The 22,500-nt window shown below is 40.2% G+C and overlaps 1 protein-coding gene across 2 annotated transcripts in view; it reads left to right on the top strand.

Annotated features, from left to right (window-relative positions):
- The window catches only part of kif1ca (kinesin family member 1C, a), a 53,428-nt gene that overhangs the window by 5,998 nt on the left and 24,930 nt on the right, over positions 1-22,500 (top strand). For both annotated transcript variants that reach the window (XM_072459394.1, XM_072459397.1), the window contains exons 2-11: positions 8,989-9,114; positions 19,702-19,778; positions 19,899-19,977; positions 20,067-20,167; positions 20,250-20,315; positions 21,086-21,264; positions 21,480-21,591; positions 22,119-22,196; positions 22,291-22,356; positions 22,438-22,500. The exon at positions 22,438-22,500 is cut by the window's right edge and continues 16 nt beyond it. In XM_072459394.1, coding sequence (XP_072315495.1) covers positions 9,009-9,114; positions 19,702-19,778; positions 19,899-19,977; positions 20,067-20,167; positions 20,250-20,315; positions 21,086-21,264; positions 21,480-21,591; positions 22,119-22,196; positions 22,291-22,356; positions 22,438-22,500 — 927 coding nt within the window. In that variant the 5' untranslated portion in view covers positions 8,989-9,008. The remainder of the gene's footprint in view (positions 1-8,988; positions 9,115-19,701; positions 19,779-19,898; positions 19,978-20,066; positions 20,168-20,249; positions 20,316-21,085; positions 21,265-21,479; positions 21,592-22,118; positions 22,197-22,290; positions 22,357-22,437) is intronic.

Here is a 22,500-nt window from a genome sequence, read left to right as displayed (position 1 = left end):
ATTGTTACGGCTTTGCCGTAGCGACGACAGAAACCTCCCATGTTATTCCAATGGGGAAATTGCCCGATCTCTGAAATTTGAACATGCTGACACTTACTTTTACGAACTCCTCCAAGAGCGTTAGCCCGATTAACCTGAAATTTGGTGAGACTCATCTTCAGGGGTTGACCATCAAAAGTTATCCAAATTTGTATTCTAAGAGTCATGTTCTCTTCTGCTAAGAATTTAAAATGAAATTGCTTTTTGAATGGGGACCACAAAATTTAGTTCTCCCAAAATGTATCAAATTTTGCACAACATTTTATTTTGGCATAGCCAAAAACACCCATGTCATATTTGTTACGGCTTTGCCGTAGCGATGACAGAAACCTCCCATGTTATCGCCAGATCTCTGAAATGTGAACACGCTGACATTTTATACTTTTACGAACTCCTCCAAGGGCGTTAGCCTAAAATTTTGTTAGACTCATCTTCAGGAGTGGGCCATCAAAAGTTATCAACATTTTAATTCTAAGAGCCCTTCATATGTAAAGCAAAGGGAAGAAGACGTGACAGCGTCACGGATTCAGCAGTAGGTGTAAAAAAAGGAAATTGGGGCGCGTTAGCATCCCCTCCTCTTGCGGCGGCGGCGTGGCCAGGGCCGATCATCGTCGCTTGCGGCTATATTTATTATTATTATTTTGCAGGCTTTTAGATAGGATTTGAAAACATCCCGTCCAAATAATTTTGTTCGGGGGTACGGGGGCCGACTAGGCAAAAAAACGACTAGCATTCTCCGTCAACGGCTCGGCAGCCAATCAGAGCCAGGCACACAAATTTAATCGACCAATCAGCACGCAGCATGCAAATTTTCACTTGTAAACTGTAACGGCGGACTATTGTCAAATGCTTCCCGGCCTGATTTAATGATAATATTCCCTTTTTTTCTCAGATTTATTAATAAAATGGCCGTCCCTGCATTCGAAAATGCCCGTCCACATTTTAAAATACCCCGTCCAAAATACGGGAAGACGGGTCTCTATCTAAAAGCCTGTTATTTTGATTTCACAAAGTACATTTCTTACACGCAGGAGCATAAAAAGACTGAAAACATGGCATGAGGTAGTTTCAGTTGGATCGTTTATTGTGATATTTTCTGTGGCACATTTTTGTTAGTTTGCCAAAATGTCTTCTGATGATACGGGAGGATTTTGTGTGGATTTGAACCGTTAAACTGATAAATCATAAGCGTTTCGTAACATGTGCCGGTCTGAAGTACGAGCTGAGCAGGTTTTATACACAGTTGAACATAATTGAAGCCTTTGAGGTTTGTCTGGTCCATTTGGAGCTTCACTTCACACAGATGTATTTGAGGGAAAAGTATTTGGTGAAAAGTGCTGCCACGTGCTTTTTCTAACGTTACAAATATGTCCTGGAGCCGCGCCCGTCCTGTCTCCGGGATGGGTGTGATTGACAGGCGTATTTGTGTCACGACAGAACGACTTACGAGTACAAAGAGAAACACGAATGAAAAATCTGTGAACAAAGCACAAAAGTGTACATCTGAGGTACAGGAATTCATAGATTTTGTTCTATTGTTACGAGGTTTTGTTCTATTGTCACGAGGTTTTGCTCTATTGTTACGAGGTTTTGTTCTGATTGTTACAAGGTTTTGTTCTATTGTTACGAGGTTTTGTTCTGATTGTTACAAGGTTTTGTTCTATTGTTACAAGGTTTTGTTCTATTGTCACAAGGTTTTGCTCTATTGTTACGAGATTTTGTTCTGATTGTTACAAGGTTTTGTTCTATTGTTACGAGGTTTTGTTCTATTGTCACGAGGTTTTGCTCTATTGTTACGAGGTTTTGTTCTGATTGTTACAAGGTTTTGTTCTATTGTTACGAGGTTTTGTTCTGATTGTTACAAGGTTTTGTTCTATTGTTACGAGGTTTTGTTCTATTGTCACGAGGTTTTGCTCTATTATTACAAGGTTTTGTTCTGATTGTTACAAGGTTTTGTTCTATTGTTACGAGGTTTTGTTCTGATACGAGATGTTACGAGGTTTTGTTTTGATTGTTGCGAGGTTTTGTTCTATTGTTACAAGGTTTTGTTTTATTGTTACGAGTTTTTGTTCTGATTGTTACAAGGTTTTGTTCTATTGTTACAAGATTGTTCTATTGTTACGAGATTTTGGTCTGATACGAGATGTTACGAGGTTTTGTTCTATTGTTACGAGGTTTTGTTCTATTGTTTTGTTCTATTGTTACGAGGTTTTGTTCTATTGTTACGAGGTTTTGTTCTATTGTTACAGGGTTTTGTTCTATTGTTACGAGGTTTTGTTCTATTGTTACGAGGTTTTGTTCTGATTGTTACAAGGTTTTGTTCTATTGTTACGAGGTTTTGTTCTGATTGTTACAAGGTTTTGTTCTATTGTTACGAGGTTTTGTTCTGATTGTTACAGGGTTTTGTTCTATTGTTACGAGGTTTTGTTCTGATTGTTACAAGGTTTTGTTCTATTGTTACGAGGTTTTGTTCTGATTGTTACAAGGTTTTTTTCTATTGTTACGAGGTTTTGTTCTGATTGTTACAGGGTTTTGTTCTATTGTTACGAGGTTTTGTTCTATTGTTACGAGGTTTTGTTCTGATTGTTACAAGGTTTTATTCTATTGTTACGAGGTTTTGTTCTATTGTTACGAGGTTTTGGTCTGATACGAGATGTTACGAGGTTTTGTTTTGATTGTTGCGAGGTTTTGTTCTATTGTTACAAGGTTTTGTTCTATTGTTACGAGGTTTTGTTCTATTGTTACAAGGTTTTGTTCTATTGTTACGAGGTTTTGGTCTGATACGAGATGTTACGAGGTTTTGTTTTGATTGTTGCGAGGTTTTGTTCTATTGTTACAAGGTTTTGTTCTATTGTTACGAGGTTTTGTTCTATTGTTACAAGGTTTTGTTCTATTGTTACGAGGTTTTGGTCTGATACGAGATGTTACGAGGTTTTGTTCTGATTGTTGCGAGGTTTTGTTCTATTGTTACGAGGTTTTGTTCTGATTGTTGCGAGGTTTTGTTCTATTGTTACGAGGTTTTGTTCTATTGTTACGAGGTTTTGTTCTATTGTTACAAGGTTTTGTTCTCTTGTTTTGTTCTATTGTTACGAGGTTTTGTTCTATTGTTACGAAGTTTTGTTCTATTGTTACGAGGTTTTGTTCTGATTGTTACAAGGTTTTGTTCTCTTGTTTTGTTCTATTGTTACGAGGTTTTGTTCTATTGTTACGAAGTTTTGTTCTATTGTTACGAGGTTTTGTTCTGATTGTTACAAGGTTTTGTTCTATTGTTACGAGGTTTTGTTCTCTTGTTTTGTTCTATTGTTACGAGGTTTTGTTCTATTGTTACAGGGTTTTGTTCTATTGTTACGAAGTTTTGTTCTATTGTTACAAGGTTTTGTTCTATTGTTTTGTTCTATTGTTACGAGGTTTTGTTCTATTGTTACGAGGTTTTGTTCTCTTGTTTTGTTCTATTGTTACGAGGTTTTGTTCTATTGTTACAGGGTTTTGTTCTATTGTTACGAAGTTTTGTTCTATTGTTGCAAGGTTTTGTTCTATTGTTTTGTTCTATTGTTACGAGGTTTTGTTCTATTGTTACAGGGTTTTGTTCTATTGTTACGAAGTTTTGTTCTATTGTTGCAAGGTTTTGTTCTATTGTTTTGTTCTATTGTTACGAGGTTTTGTTCTGATTGTTACAGGGTTTTGTTCTATTGTTACGAGGTTTTGTTCTATTGTTACGAGGTTTTGTTCTGATTGTTACAAGGTTTTGTTCTATTGTTACGAGGTTTTGGTCTGATACGAGATGTTACGAGGTTTTGTTTTGATTGTTGCGAGGTTTTGTTCTATTGTTACAAGGTTTTGTTCTATTGTTACGAGGTTTTGTTCTGATTTTTACGAGGTTTTGTTCTATTGTTACAAGATTGTTCTATTGTTACAAGATTTTGGTCTGATACGAGATGTTACGAGGTTTTGTTCTATTGTTACATGGTTTTGTTCTATTGTTACGAGATTTTGGTCTGATGCGAGATGTTACGAGGTTTTGTTCTGATTGTTGCGAGGTTTTGTTCTATTGTTACGAGATTTTGTCCTAATATTACGATATGTTACAAGATTTTCTGGTTGTTACAACAAAAAAAAAGTCTGATTGTTACGGGATGTTCCCATGTTTTGTTGTATTGTTGCAAGATTTTGTTCTGGATGTTACAAGATTGTGTTATTTTTGTTCTGATTGTTACACAATGTTATGAGATTTAGTTTTTATTGTTACTAGATTTAGTTCCGATTGTTACAAGATGATTTGAGGGACACCGTCCTGGAAACCCTGGAAACCCCGGACGATAATTTGCAGATGTTCCAGACATGGAAAACACATGGAAAATTAGAAAAAGACAGAATGCCCCGGAAATACTACAGTTTGTCCTTGAAAAACTCTTTGATTTGCTGGACAATTAGAGGCTGTTATAGCAATCGTCACGGAAACGTTTGTCCCGTGTCTAAAACGCACCAAAATGCACAAAATGTCATCCGTGTTATACCAAATCTGTACCTTTAACTTTGTATCCACCTGCCGGACATGACTTTTGCATCACACATTTAATATTTTACTTTTGAAGTTTTATCACACAATTTATTTCCCACTCCAGACAAAAGAAACACTTTGTTTTATTTCCCAGTGTTCTAAGTTCAACCTTTGGCCCACAGAAATATGAGAAGTTAAGGATAAATATTTGAGTTTTACCCAAAGAATATATTAAATACGTTGGTAATGTACCACAAACTGCAGAGAGCGTGTACTGCGTGTGAACAGAATTACGGTAAAGCGTTTACATCAGTGTTTCTCAAACTGTGGTATGAGGGGCCCTTTTGTAGTTTGTGTAGTCTTTAAACGACCGTATCCATGGTCTATTCTCAAGTTAGATCGAGGTCGCTTTTCAGATCGAGTTTAGTCCTAATTTAAGTCTGAGGAAGTCCAAGTTTAGATCTGGTGGTACTTGGAAAGCCGAATACTGTTTTAGGTGGTACTCGGTGTGAAACGTTTGAGAACCACTGGATTATTACATCTTTATTAGAGAAAGTGTATTCAAAAAAAGACGCCGTTGTGTTTGATGCACTTTACGATCTGGATATGAATGGATTATGGCATGAAAATGTATCAGATTTTTAATAGCAAAATTCAAAATATTTTTATCCTAACTGCATTTTTGTTCAATGAGTCGTCCGACCTATAGGGGGCGCCGCTTATGGATCTATCAAGAGTGTTTTTTTTTTTACAGGAGTTTTGTTTATAAGAGTTCTTCTATTAAGAGTGTTTTTTAAACTTCCTATATGTTATCTGTCCTTTCCCCCTGTATTTACTGCGTTGCAACAATGAAATTTCCCCATGTGTGGACAATAAAGGAATATCTTATCTTATCTTATAAAAATGTGATCACAGAATAGCAAATTTTTTAGGTTTGTAATTTCACTTCCTGTTTGTAATTGATGACATCACACTAGGAAATTACCCAGCAAACACTGGGCCAAAACTCATCTAATGTCACAATTTTTTTTGGTGACTTTATTTTGTTGAATTGATGTTTAGAAAGTCAAAAAAGTTGTTTCTTTTGTTTAAATTCTGCATAAACTTTGACTGGAATGAGTGTCCCTGATGTGATGTCACTTCCTGTCATTTTCTACAGTTTTTTTCAACGTTTTCTCCACAAATACCTGCTTGATTGGCGTAAAACTATAACTTATACGTACAACAGGTAGAAACACACCAAATAAAGTCCAAATTAGAAAAATCGTAAAAACCTTTTCATGAAATCACTATAGAAACCAAAAAAGTCCCACAAATAATCGTGATTAAAAATGACATTGGAGCTGTTTATGAGACGAGTCGCGCCTTCTGGAAGATAATGAGAGGAGGCATGTCGCTGTGAACGGGAATGAACGGAATGCGGTCAATTAGAGGCCAAAGACGCGTCAGTCGGATACAGTCAGCGAGACGTACGGGAGGCACAAAAGCTCAGGAACTTTAGGTAACGTAATGCGGCGCGTAACCGTAATGCGGCGCGTAACCGGCTGCTCCAGTAAAGCCGTCTCCAGATTAAAGGGCCGCACCTCAGACGGAGAGATGGGGTTTAGTCGTCACCGCGGAAAAATGTATTTGAAAGGCAAATTCGACAGGTGAAACAAAACCACAACAAATCTCTCACAAAAGACTACAAAAATACAATCAGATATAGTGTAATGTAAGAGGTTTCCAATGTGTTCAGGCCCCAAAATGATCGTGCGAGATTTTATTAAAATTGGGGACGTCAAGATTATTAGGTTAAAGTGACGTATGACATGTTTTTAAGTTTTTCTAATTTGGACTTTATTTGAAGTATTTATACCTGTTGTACATATAAATAATAGTTTTACGCCGATCGAGCAGGTATTTGTGGAGAAAAGGTTGAAAAATCTGTAGAAAACGACAGGAAGTGACATCACACATCACACACACATGACATCACTCATTCCAGTCAAAGTTTATGCAGAATTTACACAAAGAAACTAATTTTTTGACTCTCTAAACATTAAAAGAACAAAAAATGGTGACTTTAGATGAGCTTTGGCCCAGTGTTTGCTGGGTAATTTCCTAGTGTGATAAAGTGTATAAACAGGAAGTCAAATTATAAACCTAAAAAATTTGCTATTCTGGGACAATTTTTTTTTTAAATGTCAGAACAATTTTAAACATATTTTAACTGCATTTTACTTCAAAGAGTTGTCCGACCTGTAGGGGGCGCTTTAATCAATTATTCATGTCACAATATGAAAAATTAAGCATTTTTTGTTCAATCTAGCGCCCAAAAATAGACCTAAATGTAAAGAACTGATTTTATCTGGTGTTTTTTTGTGTGTCACATTTAACTTTATTTTGTCGTGTATAATCATTTTCCCCCCTCACAATAATCTTTCATATTGTGACATCCCTGATTGAAAGTGGTAATAATTGTCAAAACGTGTGGAATCAGGATTAATATTGTTTATTCAAATGGTTTTATTGTGATATTGGATCTAATTTCACCCAAAATATAATAGTGTTAGTCTAAAAAGTATACTCAATACAGTCTCATTATGTTAAAATTCTATCTTTGAATCATCTCGCGATCCCCAGCTCAGTGTCCCGCGCCCCCCACGTTGGGAAACCCTGCATTGCGGTCTAATCCGGGATGGGATTTGTGGCTTCAAATGACTATTCCGTTCCCACTAAATAGTATTTGTACCAATGTATTTGTACCCACGTATTTCCTCCTTGGAGAAACGCACTTCGACAAAGGAAGCTGCCGAACGTAAATGCAGAACGCTGGCCTTCAAAATAAAATAACTCCATAATGAATTACTAGAATAAAGTTGTATTTTGATGTTGTTTTGTTTGATTTTGGTTTTATTTGATAAGTCACAGGTGGAGAATATTCACTGATAGCAGAGTGTACTTGTACATTTATGATCTTTTGCGCTCGTAGGTCGATGGGTGAGCGTCGATTTTCATTCGGTGCAGGAAAGAGCGGGAAAAGCAGTGTGGAAAGTTAAGTCTGTCTGTAATAAACCCGGGAGGGGCTTTGGAAAAATGCAGAGGGAACACTGGTATACATGTGCGAGTCTGTTTCCATGAAAGGGTTCAGGCCGGGTTCGGGCCTGATTTAGAACTGGTTTGGAACTGGTTCAGATCTGCACAGTTCTGGACTCATTCAAATCCCGGTCTAGCCCCGTTTATGTCCCTGATTTCGTCCCTGGTTCCATCCCAGTTTTTTTTGTCTCTGCCCTACTTTGTCCGGTCCTGTTCCGGTCTTTTCTCTGTCCTGTTTCAATTGTGTTTGGATCCTGTTCCGGTCCTGTTTCAGTCTTGTTTTTGGTCCTGTTTCAGTCTTGTTTTTGGTCCTGTTTCAGTCTTGTTTTTGGTCCTGTTCCAGTCTTGTTTTGATCCTGTCTTGGTCTTGTTTCGATCTTGTTTTTGGTTTGGTTTCGATCCTGGTTAAGTCCTGTTTCGGTCCTGTTTTGGTCCTGTTTTGGTCTTGTTGCAGTCTTGTTTTGGTCTTGTTTCGAACGTGTTTTTGGTTTGGTTTCAATCCTGTTTCGTCTTGTTTTGGTCCTGTTTTGTCTTGTTTTGGTCCTGTTTTGTCTTGTTTTGGTCCTGTTTTGTCTTGTTTTGGTCCTGTTTTGGTCCCGTATCGGTCTCTTGATTCGTCCCTTGTTCTTCCTGGTTCACTGCAGCTTTACTCTGGTTCACACATGATCCGGTCCTGGTCCAGTTCTGTTTCAATCCCGTCTCGCTTTTGATTTATTCTTTTAGACTATTTATACCTTGTTTATTCCTGTTCCGTTCCTAATTGTGTCCTTGTTTAGTCTAAAAAGAGTATGAAATGTTTATGATTCAAGTGTAAAACTGGTATTATTTATTTCTAAGGAATAAAACAGACTGTACTTTTATCTGAGTTTAGATTAGAATAATTGTTCTTTCTTATTTAAAATATAAAGTGCGTGTTTAACTGTTAAAAACATACGGTCATGAATAAATACTGAACATACGTCACCAACACCAATGTTTACATACACCTGGTCTTTATCTGATTTCTCGAGTGATCAGATTACCGAAACCTCTGTCGTGAGTAATCTGATTTCGTTTCCGATTGTTCACGTCGGGGCAGGATGTGACGAGGGAAAACGATTTGAAAATGGGCAAACTGATGTTTTCCGAGCCTCACCAAGTATTTGTGACGATCAGATTGTCAAAACACAGCAATAATCTGATCTAATTACTGAGTTTTGTTAATATTATAGTTCAGTTTTTCATGTTTAGTGATATAAATGTACCCACTGTGATAAAATGTTGCTAAACACAAATTATACTTACTGTCTATATCAATAAAAGGTCTTAAAAGAAGCTGGTTCTGTGCATCTCTAATTGGAATCTCCCCCTCCTCTCTGATTGGCTGTTTGCAGGTGGAGTGGGCGGGGCAACGATGGCGGGGTCCTCGGTGAAGGTGGCCGTGAGGGTGCGTCCGTTCAACGCCCGGGAAATCACGCGGAACGCCAAGTGCGTCATCCAGATGCAGGGGAACTCCACGTGTGAGTAGCACGGCTAGCTCCACGCTACGCTCGCCATAGGAAGAGCGCTAGTGCTAACCACGCTAATGCTAACGTTCTAAATCTCTTGGAACTTGGATTAACTATATGAAAAATATGAAAAATATTGTTTTTTGGTAAATGAAAGCCACAGACACATGTGAGTGACTGGTTCAAACACATTTACAGTGTTATTTTACATTTAAAACAATTATTTAATGGCAGATTAGGATTATTTATGAAGGTAAAATCATTATTTTTAGGTTATGCTTGACAAATATGTATATAAATGTACTTCAAAAGGTTGAAGTACATTTGGTCTATTCCTGTGTTATTTATCGTTTATCATTTTAAACAGAGAAACGTGTCAAAAAATAAAATAAAAATACATATATGACAAATACTCTGATTCTCAAATTCTGATCTTTTTTAAATAGAAAAGCAAACAAACTTAACATTTCTGCTTTGTAAGCTCAACATCCTTTTTTAATTTTGTATTTAAAGACTTAAAACTGTTCTAGATCTGTTTGTTTATCAGTGAAAACATACTTCAGTTTGCCTCCAGTCGCCTTCATCTAAACCAGGTCTAAACCAGGTCTAAACCAGGTCTAAACCAGGTCTAAACCAGGTCTAAACCAGGATTAAACCAAGAACAAACCAGGACTAAACCAGGACGAAACCAGGACTAAACCAGGACCAAACCAAAACCAAACCTAGACTAAACCAGGACTAAGCCAGGACTAAGCCAGGACTAAAGCAGGACCAAACTTAGACTAAACCTGGACTAAACCTGGACTAAACTTGGACTAAACCTGGACTAAACTTGGACAAAACCTGGACTAAACCTGGACTAAACCAGGACTAAACGACCGCTGAAATAACACAAATACTTTGTTGTAAACTATACTTTTAAACCTGCAGTTGGCCTGGATTGTGTCAAGATGTTCTGCTCGTTTGTTTTCCTTTTTCGCGCCCCGCTGTTTATGACTCGACACTCGGAACTACAATCCCAGCATGCCTCTGTGATCATGTGACCTGCTGCTGCTGCCGTTTCCTGTTTCAGAGTTATTCCTGTCGCGGATATTTCAGTCCCAAACATTTACTCATCAGTGACGACTCGGCCATCGCTTTCCAACATTACTATTATTCTCAATGCTAACGCTAGTGCTAATGCTAGTGCGAATGCGAATGCTAATGCTAATGCTAGTGGAACTTTAAAACAGTGGAGATCAAAACAGAAAATGAATTATTTCTGATGTTACACAGTATAAAAATGTTGGTTAATTGTCTTTTTATTTTTATTGTGGTTTCAAGAATGGATTTGCCTCAAGTCACATTGTGGTTTCCGTGGGAACCAAAGGTGAAGCGCCTGAACGCACCAAAACAAACGTGTAAACGCAGATGGACGTCCTGCAGCCCATTTGAGCAGAAATACAAAATCACAACAGCCGTTTCCTCGAAGGAAAAACAGATTAAACAATGTTTATAGCAGAATACACAGGGGAGGAGAGATCTGACCCGGGACTAAACCAGGACTAAACCTGGACTGAACCAGGACTAAACCAGGTCTAAACCAGGTCTAAACCAGGACTAAACCTGGACTGAACCAGGACTGAACCAGGACTAAACCAGGACTAAACCAGGACTAAACCAGGACTAAACCTGGACTGAACCAGGACTGAACCAGGACTAAACCAGGACTAAACCAGGACTAAACCAGGTCTAAACCAGGTCTAAACCAGGACTAAACCTGGACTGAACCAGGACTGAACCAGGACTAAACCTGGACTGAACCAGGACTAAACCTGGACTAAACCAGGACTAAACCTGGACTGAACCAGGACTGAACCAGGACTGAACCAGGACTGAACCAGGACTGAACCAGGACTAAACCTGGACTGAACCTGGACTGAACCTGGACTAAACCTGGACTAAACCTGGACTAAAGCAGGACTAAACCAGGACTAAACCTGGACTAAACCAGGACTGAACCTCGACTAAACCTGGACTAAACCAGGACTGAACCTGGACTGAACCTGGACTGAACCAGGACTAAACCTGGACTAAACCAGGACTAATCCAGGACTGACCCGGGACTGAACATGTCTAAACCAGGACTAAACCTGGACTGAACCAGGACTGAACCTGGACTAAACCTGGACTAAACCTGGACTGAACCTGGACTAAACCTGGACTAAACCAGGACTAAAGCAGGACTAAACCTGGACTAAACCAGGACTGAACCTCGACTAAACCTGGACTAAACCTGGACTAAACCTGGACTAAACCTGGACTAAACCTGGACCGAACCTGGACTGAACCAGGACTAAACCAGGACTAAACCTGGACTGAACCAGGACTAAACCAGGACTAAACCAGGACTAAACCAGGTCTAAACCAGGTCTAAACCAGGACTAAACCAGGACTAAACCTGGACCGAACCTGGACTGAACCAGGACTAAACCAGGACTAAACCTGGACTGAACCAGGACTAAACCAGGACTAAACCAGGACTAAACCAGGTCTAAACCAGGTCTAAACCAGGTCTAAACCAGGACTAAACCAGGACTAAACCTGGACTGAACCTGGACTGAACTTGGACTGAACCTGGACTAAACCAGGACTAAACTAGGACTAAACCAGGACTAATCCAGGACTGACCCGGGACTGAACATGTCTAAACCAGGACTAAACCTGGACTGAACCTGGACTAAACCAGGACTAAACCAGGACTAAACCAGGACTAAACCTGGACCGAACCTGGACTGAACCTGGACTGAACCTGGACTGAACCAGGTCTAAACCAGGTCTAAACCAGGACTAAACCAGGACTAAACCTGGACCGAACCTGGACTGAACCAGGACTAAACCAGGACTAAACCAGGACTAAACCAGGTCTAAACCAGGTCTAAACCAGGACTAAACCAGGACTAAACCTGGACTGAACCTGGACTGAACTTGGACTGAACCTGGACTAAACCAGGACTAAACTAGGACTAAACCAGGACTAATCCAGGACTGACCCGGGACTGAACATGTCTAAACCAGGACTAAACCTGGACTGAACCTGGACTAAACCAGGACTAAACCTGGACTGAACCTGGACTGAACCTGGACTGAACCAGGACTAAACCTGGACTGAACCTGGACTGAACCTGGACTAAACCTGGACTAAACCTGGACTGAACCTGGACTAAACCTGGACTGAACATGTCTAAACCAGGACTAAACCTGGACTGAACCTGGACTAAACCAGGACTAAACCTGGACTGAACCTGGACTGAACCTGGACTGAACCTGGACTAAACCTGGACTGAACCTGGACTGAACCTGGACTAAACCTGGACTAAACCTGGACTGAACCTGGACTAAACCTGGACTAAAGCAGGACTAAACCCGGACTAAACCTGGACTAAACCAGGACTAAACCAGGACTAGACCAGGACTAAACCTGGACTGAACCTGGACTGAACCTCGACTAAACCTCGACTAAACCTGGACTAAACCTGGACTGAACCAGGACTGAACCAGGACTAAACCAGGACTAAACCTGGACTGAACCTGGACTGAACCTGGACTGAACCTGGACTAAACCAGGACTAAACCTGGACTGAACCTGGACTGAACCTGGACTGAACCAGGACTAAACCTGGACTGAACCTGGACTGAACCTGGACTAAACCTGGACTGAACCTGGACTGAACCTGGACTGAACCTGGACTAAACCTGGACTAAAGCAGGACTAAACCCGGACTAAACCTGGACTAAACCAGGACTAAACCAGGACTGAACCTCGACTAAACCTCGACTAAACCTGGACTAAACCTGGACTGAACCAGGACTGAACCAGGACTGAACCAGGACTAAACCAGGACTAAACCTGGACTAGACTGTGGGGTCAGAACCAGGAGGAGAGAGGGCGTCTCACATGTTTAATCTGCTTATCTGTTATTGACCAGTGACTGTGTCATTGTTTGTTTGTGGTTGATTCGTTTTCCTTCTGTTGATTAAATCGTCACTTCTGGGACGGTCGCCGCGGCAACTGCTGACGAAAAGTTTGATTTCTCGGTTTCAAACATCTGCCTTTCCTTTCCTACTCGAGTAAGTGTTTTTCACCCGTGTGTCTCGGCGCTAATGCCAACCACACCGCCCTCCAAAACAAACACCACTACAATCCCAGCATGCCTCAGTGACCATGTGACCGCACAGTCGGGTGTTGCCGCGGTAATGCGTCCGTCTGTGTGTCTGGCGTTGACGACGAGACTCATGATGTTTTGTGGACTTCGGAGCTTCAAGTTTGACGTCAACATTTGGACTCCGATACCCAGAATGCCGCAGTGTTGACGCGACTTCCTGCCATAGCCGCCAATCCAGTTCGTCTGTCGTCGTTTTACTGTCGTATTAGTTTTATTTTTTTTCAGTGAACAAAAAACACATCGGAAAGACACAACGAGACGTCAACGATAACAAACGACCGACATAAGTTACAAAACGCTGAAAAAATCAAGTTAATACGATAAAAACAACCAAGCAAAGGGCGAGATGCTAACAGTTAAAGTGCATCGCTCAAGCTCGTGTGGGAAGAAGGTTTCAGCGCGAGAGGTTTCACATTCGGTCATTTTAAGCGTTTCTCTCTTTCGATGCGACATTAGCGAACAGAGATACGAGACGACTTTTGACTGTGTCTTTTGTGAATTCTCTCTCTACGTTTGCGCGAAAAGAAAATTCGCCGACGAGCCTCCTTCACGATGTTCCTCGCGTTTCTGTCAATATTCCGCGTCAGACCAATAAAACTTACACTCTCCTTTCACTATTTGTACTTTTCGACGGTGAATTTGCGTGTTTTAGAAGCGTGTTCGGACGTCGCTTGTTCTCTTTACTCCGCCCGACGACCGTTTGTACCTCCGTGAGATGACTCATCGTTTTCTCTGATGACACCTGCGACCGTTGCATCGTCAGCAGATTTAACGATTTAGATTACGATCACGAGAAACAGAACAGTTTAACGTTTAGAGAGTGAATAGCACTGGCCATATGACACACCCCTGAGGGCTCCCGCATAATGAACACTGTATTATGTCATATTGTGAGTGCAAAATGTGCGCGTCAGATCGTTGGTGGTGGTGTGGGGGTTGAAGACGACAAAAAATCAGACTTTTTTTCGTGACAAATATCGTAATTAGAAGCTAAGATTGTGAAACGGCGCGCGCTTTAAAGCGCGCCGCACATTTCAGAACGTGTCCGCAGACGCCTGAGCTACAGAGTCGACCGGTTTTTACTCGGGAGAAAAGCCCCCGGAGACATTCGAGTTGTAAAAACCCAACGGTTCCATTCGCTGCTCCACGTTTTGTTTATTTCGCAAGTAAAAGTTCAGATTTGCCCTTGAGGCGAAACGCTGCAGGTGAATTGGAAGCAAATTTTGAATGTAAAGATATCAATTTGAAACTTCCCTTGTTGTTAACTCACAAAAATGTAAGAAAAACTTATATTACAAGTTTGTAATTCAACAACAAGATATAAAAGTGTTTTATGTGTAAAAATGGGCAAAATTGTAAATTTTTGCGACAAATACATCTAACAAAATGTATAATGCCAGGTGTATGTATACGGAGGCCTAATTTTTGAGACTTAAAACTTTAATAAATCAGACTTAAACGAGATTTAAGACCAAACACAATTTCAACTCTACTTTAAAGTGTCGGTGTAATCCCTCATTCGTCCAGGCGTGTTCCATAGTAGAAAAAGCTTCAGTTGTAGTCATCTGGACTCAGTTTGAAAAAATAGACGTTTCGACTCTCATCCAAGAGTCATTGTCAATAACAGAATTTAGGTCGAGAACTCCGATATTAATACTGTTCTGTGGTAAGTCCTGCCCATTGGGCGGAGCCTTCCTGAAGTAGAAAGAGTTGTTTGTTTCAACAGAAACTCCCCCTTGTATCTACCGAGCTAGCCTATTCAGAATCTTAATGGGCTATTAGAGTCCTCTTTGTCTTTGTGAGACCCTGGCTCAACCACCCTGAGTACCTGATTAGCATCTGAATGTCCTCTACCTTTCCAGGGGTTCAGTAACCCATTATAAATAACAGGAAGATTAAACCTTAGCCCTCCATTTCTGTTTAAAGAAGGTCTTTCTTTTTTAACAACTCTTTCTACTTCAGGAAGGCTCCTCCCAATGGGCGGGTCTTACCACAGAACAGTATTAATATCGGAGTTCTCGACCTAAATTCTGTTATTGACAATGACTCTTGGATGAGAGTCGAAACGTCTATTTTTTCAAACTGAGTCCAGATGACTACAACTGAAGCTTTTTCTACTATTTCTACTTTAAAGTGCCTATGACTAATAGGCTCTAATTCTAATTTGGACTTTATTTGGTGTAGTTGTACCTGTTATAAATTATAGTTTTACACCGATCGAGCAGGTATTTGTGGAGAAAATGTTGAAAAATCTGTAGAAAATCACAGGAAGTGACATCACACCAGGGACACACATTCCAGTCAAAGTTTATGCATAAATTACACAAAGAAACAACTTTTTTGACTCTCTAAACATTAATTCAACAAAATAAAGTCGCACTCATATATTTTTATTTGTCAGATAAAAAAAAACTGTGACATTAGATGAGTTTTGGCCCAGTGTTTGCTGGGTAATTTCCTAGTGTGATGTCATCAATTACAAACAGGAAGTGAAATGATAAACCTACACAAAGTGCTATTCTGTGAATTTTTTTTTTAATGAATTTTGGCTAAATTCAAAATATATTCATCTCTTAATTGCATTTTAGTTCAATGAGTCGTTCGACCTGTAGGGGGCGCTTTAAAGGCTGAATTTAAAGTGCAGATGATTACTTAAGAACTTTTTACAACCGCTTTATATATTAAAGTGTTGAAGATTTTAAATATACAGATTCAAAAATAATAAAATGGAATGTTCGGTAAATCTGAGGAAAAGATGTGAGGGTTTAAAAAAATATATTTTTTTTTCATGGGTTTTTTATGTTCTGGAGTAGAAAGTGTCCAGTTGCAATATTGGCTTCTAGTTTCTCCTCTCAGCTGTTTTTTCGACTGAAAAATTGTGTTTTTTAAGATGAAATTCTGGTTAAAACGTCACAAAAACACTGTAGTTCGCCTGCATAAAACATTTTGCGGTCTTTTCTCGCCGTAATCCCTCATTACGTACGTTTACCGCCTCGTCGCGTCCCAGCATGCCTCTGTGGTCATGTGATCTGTCGCCATTTCAACACCCTGTTATTATTAGTCGGCGAGTATTTCTGTCCGAGGCGTTAATGAAGGTAATAGTTCAAAATCCCAAAATACTATTACTTAAAATACTGGCCGGTACAACGTATGTATAACTACTACTACTATCACTACTATTACTACTACTACTCCTACTACTGCTTTTAAAGTGCCCCCTACAGGCTGGACGACTCATTAAGCTAAAACGCAGTTAAGATAAATATATTTTGAATTTAGCTAAAAATTATACAAATTTCATCACAGAATAGCACATTTTTTAGGTTTATAATTTCACTTCCTGTTTGTATTCAATGACATCACAGTAGGAAATTACCCAACAAACACTGGGCAAAAAAAATCTAATGTCACAGTTTTTTATTTGACAAATAAAAATATATGAGAGTGACTTTATTTTGTTGAGTTAATGTTTAGAATGTCAAAAAAGTTTTTTTTTTGTGTAAATTCTGCATAAACTTTGTCTGGTGTGATGTCACTTCCTGTCAATTTCAACAGATTTCTCCACGTTTTCTCCACAAATATTGGTGTAAAACTATAATTTATATGTACAACAGGTATAAATACACCAAATAAAGTCAATATTAGAAAATTGTAAAAACCTGTCATGGGCCCTTTAACTTCTTGGCTTCTGGAATAATTGAAGACGTTGCGTGTTCTCTGCAGTTTTATTCCCCGACACGTCACGAGTTTGACCAAACAAAGGCTGCATTCTTATCGCACCATCTTTGATACAAAATAATTACATTTGGCGTTCTCCGTCTCATGGCCGAGAACCACAAGTCTCTCGTGTCGGGCGGCGAGTGAACGTTTTTTAAATCTCCTCGTGGCGAATGTGAAGACCAGATCAAGAGTTAGTTTTAAAGTGACGTTCGAAATTGTTGACTTTATTTGGTGTGTTTATACCTGTCGTACATATAAATGATAGTTTTACATCAATCGAGCAGGTGTTTGTGGAGGAAATGTGGAAAAATCTGTAGAAAAATGGCAGGAAGTGACATCACACCAGGGAGACTCATTCCAGTCAAAGTTTATGCAGAATTTACACAAAGAAACTACGTTTTTACCCTTAAAACATGAATTCAACAAAATAAAGTCGCTCTCATATAATTTTATTTGTCAGATTAAAAAAATTGTGACATTAGATGAGTTTTGGTCCAGTGTTTGCTGGGTAATTTCCTAGTGTGATGTCATCGATTACAAACAGGAAGTGAAATGATACACCTAAAAAAAATTGCTATTCCGGATACAATTTTTAAAATGTTTAGCAAAATTAAAAAATATGTTTGTCTTTTGTTTATAAATCTGGAAAAAAAATTATAATAAATAAAAAATAATAATAAAAATAAATAATACATAATGATAATAAAACTGACTTTAAAGCAGTCATACCACACAAATAAGAGGATAAAGTAATATTTCTGCACTTTATTGGATAATTATATATGTTTTGTGTGAAACTTGAACCTCAGCCCAATGTTTACAGACACGTTTTGGAACATTTGGTTGTTAAAATATTGTCTGAACGTTATGCTCACAATCGCCCTCCTTAACTGGAAAAAGTACTACGCGCAGAGCAGAAAAGCAGTATTTCATATTGTGTGGTTTTATTTTGAAGGAGGAGCTGTGGCTAATTCTGATATTTGCCGATATTACACTTTGTAAAATGATTGCAAGGTCCAAAGTTTTGTTTTAAGTTGCACATTTTTACAGGAAAATAGCTGCAACATTTATTTTATTTTGTTTTGTTTCTGTAAGCTGGTGAATAGGAAAAAATCTTAAAATTAAAGGGATCATTTTGAAACTTCTCCTGTTGTTCACTCACATAAATATAAGAAAAAAATGTAGTTTTTCATCATAAATATAAAAATAAGACTTTACGTGTAAAAACTCCCCAAATTGCTCTCATTTTCGACATTTAAATCTGAAAAATCAACAGAAGCAGGTCATAAACACCTTGGTTTTGTCGACACATTAGATAAAAAACATAATGCGCAGAGGAGAGTTAGTATATATTTAGGTTTTCAGTAAACTAGAGCTGACAATTTGCCTTTTTTGAGAGGTTTAACTTGAATTAATCAGGTATAGAATCCAATATCAACAAATCCTTCTGTACGTTTCATCAAACGTTTATTAAGTTCCAGAGTGTAAACTTTGGAGTGAGTTTAAGGCCCGATCTTGATGTCTTTGTGGTAGAAAAATGCAAAGTTACAACATCCCAGAGAAAGATGTGAGCAAATTCAGTGAAATATCGTATTTTTCGGATTATAAGTCACCATAAAATGCATAATAGAGAAGAAAAAAACCTATATAAGTCTCACTGGAGTATAAGTCGCATTTTTGGGGGAAATGTATTTGATAAAATTTAAGACCAAGAACAGACATTTCATCTTGAAATGTAGTTTAAAATAATAACAGATGAGAGAACATGGTGAATAGGTGTACGTATGCTAACGCTAACACCTTCAGCTACATGACATATGCTAACGCTAACACCTTCAGCTACATGACGTATGCTAACGCTAACACCTTCAGCTACATGACGTATGCTAACGCTAACACCTTCAGCTACATGACATATGCTAACGCTAACACCTTCAGCTACATGACGTATGCTAACGCTAACACCTTCAGCTACATGACGTATGCTAACGCTAACACCTTCAGCTACATGACGTATGCTAACGCTAACACCTTCAGCTACATGACGTATGCTAACGCTAACACCTTCAGCTACATGAGGCACAGACAGAACTGTGGTAAGTGTCTGGTATGTTAACGTAACATATGAACAGTTATTCAGATAACTATAGCATAAAGAACATGCTAACAAGTTTAGCAAAGCATCAGTTTTACCCCAAATCACTAAATCCACTGAATTCTTCTTCCTCTGTGTCACTTCTAAACAACTCCACAAACTCCAGAGGAAGAGGAAGTGCAGAATCTTCTTCTGCGTCGCTTAAAGCCTAGAGCGCCCTCTTGAGGTTGTCGGTGGGGAAATAATGAAGTCGCTCTGGAGTATAAGTCGCACCCCGGCCAAAACTATGGAAAAATTTGCAACTTATAGTCCGGAAAATACGGTAATTTAAAACACATCGGAGCAGATTTGATTGTTCCGTTCTTTCCGCGTAAAAGTTTAGATGTTGAGCGTTCAAACTGTCCAAAAAAACAACAAAAACAGAGGTTCGCCTGTCGCGTCTCGCCTGAAATACTTGTACTTTCACCTGGAGTTTTGTTTTCTTCGTGCACATTTTGCCTCGTTCCTGTGACGTGCTCGGCCGTTTTGTCGCTTCCGTGCGAGCGTCTGGAATGATGCGGTCTGCGTTGTGTGTTGCAGGCATCAGTAACCCCAAACAGAGCAAAGATGGAGCCAAGACCTTCACGTTCGACTATTCCTACTGGTCCCACACCACGGTTCGTACAAACACGGGACTTTCCATCGTTTCAAATGTGGCACAAAAACGTGACAAACGACCCCCCAAAAAAAAGACGATAAATATTCAGATTCGGATCGTTTCTCCTTTTTGTTTCCAGGACGAGGACCCCGCTTTTGCCCCTCAGAGACAAGTGTACAAAGACATCGGCGAGGAGATGCTGCTTCACGCGTTTGAAGGTTAAACTCCGCCTCCTTCTCGCCATCGTCCGCTGATCAAAACGACGAATGGGATTCTTGCTAACGCGACGTGTGGCGTGTGTTTCCAGGGTACAACGTGTGCATTTTCGCGTATGGCCAGACGGGGGCAGGAAAGAGCTACACCATGATGGGCAAACAGGAGGCGGGGCAAGAGGGCATCATCCCTCAGGTGGGCGGCGCTGAAGACGGTGCCACAGCCGAGAGTCATCGAGACGTTTTCCCACTGAACCTTGTGACGTTTGTGTCCTCAGCTTTGTGAAGAACTGTTCCAGAAAACAGGACACAACCAGGACCCGGATCTGCAGTACTCTGTGGAGGTGCTAAACCAGGGCTAAACTATGCCTTAACCAGGGCTAAACCAGGGCTAAACCGGGGCTAAACCAAGGCTAAACCAGGGCTAAACCAAGGCTAAACCAGGGCTAAACCAGGGCTAAACCAGGACTAAACCGGGGCTAAACTATGCCTTAACCAGGGCTAAACCAGGGCTAAACCAGGGCTAAACCAGGGCTAAACCAGGGCTAAACCAAGGCTAAACCAGGACTAAACCGGGGCTAAACTAAGGCTAAACCAGGGCTAAACCGGGGCTAAACCGGGGCTAAACCAGGACTAAACCGGGGCTAAACCAAGGCTAAACCAGGGCTAAACCGGGACTAAACCAGGATTAAACCAGGACTAAACTAGGTCTTAACCGGGACTAAACCGGGGCTAAGTCGGGGCTAAGTCGGGGCTAAGTCGGGGCTAAGTCGGGGCTAAGTCGGGGCTAAGTCGGGGCTAAACAAGAATATTATGTATGAGGAATGCTTCTGTCGGTATCTTAGCTTGCAGAAGAATGTGTGTGCCAGGTGTGTGCCAGGTGTGTGTGTGTGTGTGTGTGTGTGTGTGTGTGTGCGTGTGTGTGCGTGTCTGTGTGCCATGTGTGTGTCTTTTTATTGTAAAAATAAGAGCATGCAGTGTGAGTTAAGGCTTCACAAGAATGTAAACATGTGCTTGTTTAACACTGCAGAGTGGGATCTGGGCTTCATAGAGCGTCCTACAGATCGGGAAAGATCAGACCAGGACTTGAACCCGTCTTCTGTCGTCCCTCCAGGTCTCGTATATGGAGATTTACTGTGAGCGAGTGAGGGACTTGCTAAACCCGATGTCTCAGGGAACTCTCAAAGTCCGGGAGCATCCGATCCTGGGTCCCTACGTCCAAGACCTGTCCAAGCTCGCCGTGACGGGATTCTCCGACATCCAGGACCTGATGGATGCTGGGAACAAAGCCAGGTCTGACCCCGCACCGGGACCTGGACCAGAACTTGAGCCAGTACTGGACCTAGACCTGGACCAGGACGTGGACCAGGACGTGGACCAGGACGTGGACCAGACTTTGGATATTGACCATGACTAGAACTAGAATTAGGGCTTAAATCTGGACCAAGACTGGACTGGATTTTATTTTCCAAAAGTGTGTGTTTCAAACTTGTTTTATGTTTTTGCAGAACTGTAGCTGCCACAAACATGAACGAGACGTCGTCCAGATCTCACGCCGTTTTCACCATCGTCTTCACTCAGAAGCGCAGAGACCAGCTGACCGGCCTCGATACCGAGAAGGTACCACCAGAACCCGGACTGTGACCCCACCTCTGACCTGGTGTAGACCTAGTGTAGATCTAGTGTAGACCTGGTGTAGATCTGGTGTAGACCTAGTGTAGACCTAGTGTAGATCTAGTGTAGATCTGGTGTAGATCTAGTGTAGACCTAGTATGGATCTGGTGTAGACCTAGTGTAGACCTAGTGTAGATCTAGTGTAGATCTGGTGTAGATCTAGTGTAGACCTAGTGTAGATCTAGTGTAGATCTGGTGTAGATCTAGTGTAGACCTAGTATGGATCTGGTGTAGACCTAGTGTAGACCTAGTGTAGATCTAGTGTAGATCTGGTGTAGACCTAGTGTAGACCTAGTGTAGATTTGGTGTAGATCTGGTTTAGACCTAGTGTAGATCTAGTGTAGATCTGGTGTAGATCTGGTGTAGATCTGGTGTAGACCTAGTGTAGATCTGGTGTGTATCTGGTGTAGATCTGGTGTAGATGGTGCTAGTCGGTGACTTGTTCTCAGTTTTAAATGGTCTGTTTTGTCCAGGTGAGTAAGATCAGTCTGGTGGATCTGGCTGGAAGTGAACGAGCCGATTCTTCTGGCGCAAAAGGAACACGACTAAAGGTAAGACAACAGTAGTATAAGTAAAGTATTCTCATCTGTATAAATACTTTTTGCTGTGTATAACTTGAATGAATTTGATTGTTTTTGTCTTCAGGAAGGAGCCAATATCAACAAGTCCCTGACGACGCTGGGCAAAGTCATCTCCGCTCTGGCTGAAATGGTCAGAGCAGCAGCAAATCTCAATTTACAAAAGTCAAATCGTTCTCAAATATTGAATATATTTTTTTGTTTTTATTTATAGCAAGGCACAAAAAAAAGGAAAAGCGACTTCATTCCCTACAGAGACTCAGTCCTGACCTGGCTC

Source organism: Eucyclogobius newberryi, unplaced genomic scaffold, assembly GCF_026437365.1.
Source record: "Eucyclogobius newberryi isolate DKJ021-1_F unplaced genomic scaffold, fEucNew1.0.hap1 SCAF_22, whole genome shotgun sequence".
NCBI lineage: Eukaryota > Metazoa > Chordata > Actinopteri > Gobiiformes > Gobiidae > Eucyclogobius > Eucyclogobius newberryi.
Note: the sequence above shows the minus strand (reverse complement) of the source record. Positions and strands in the feature narration are given on the sequence as shown.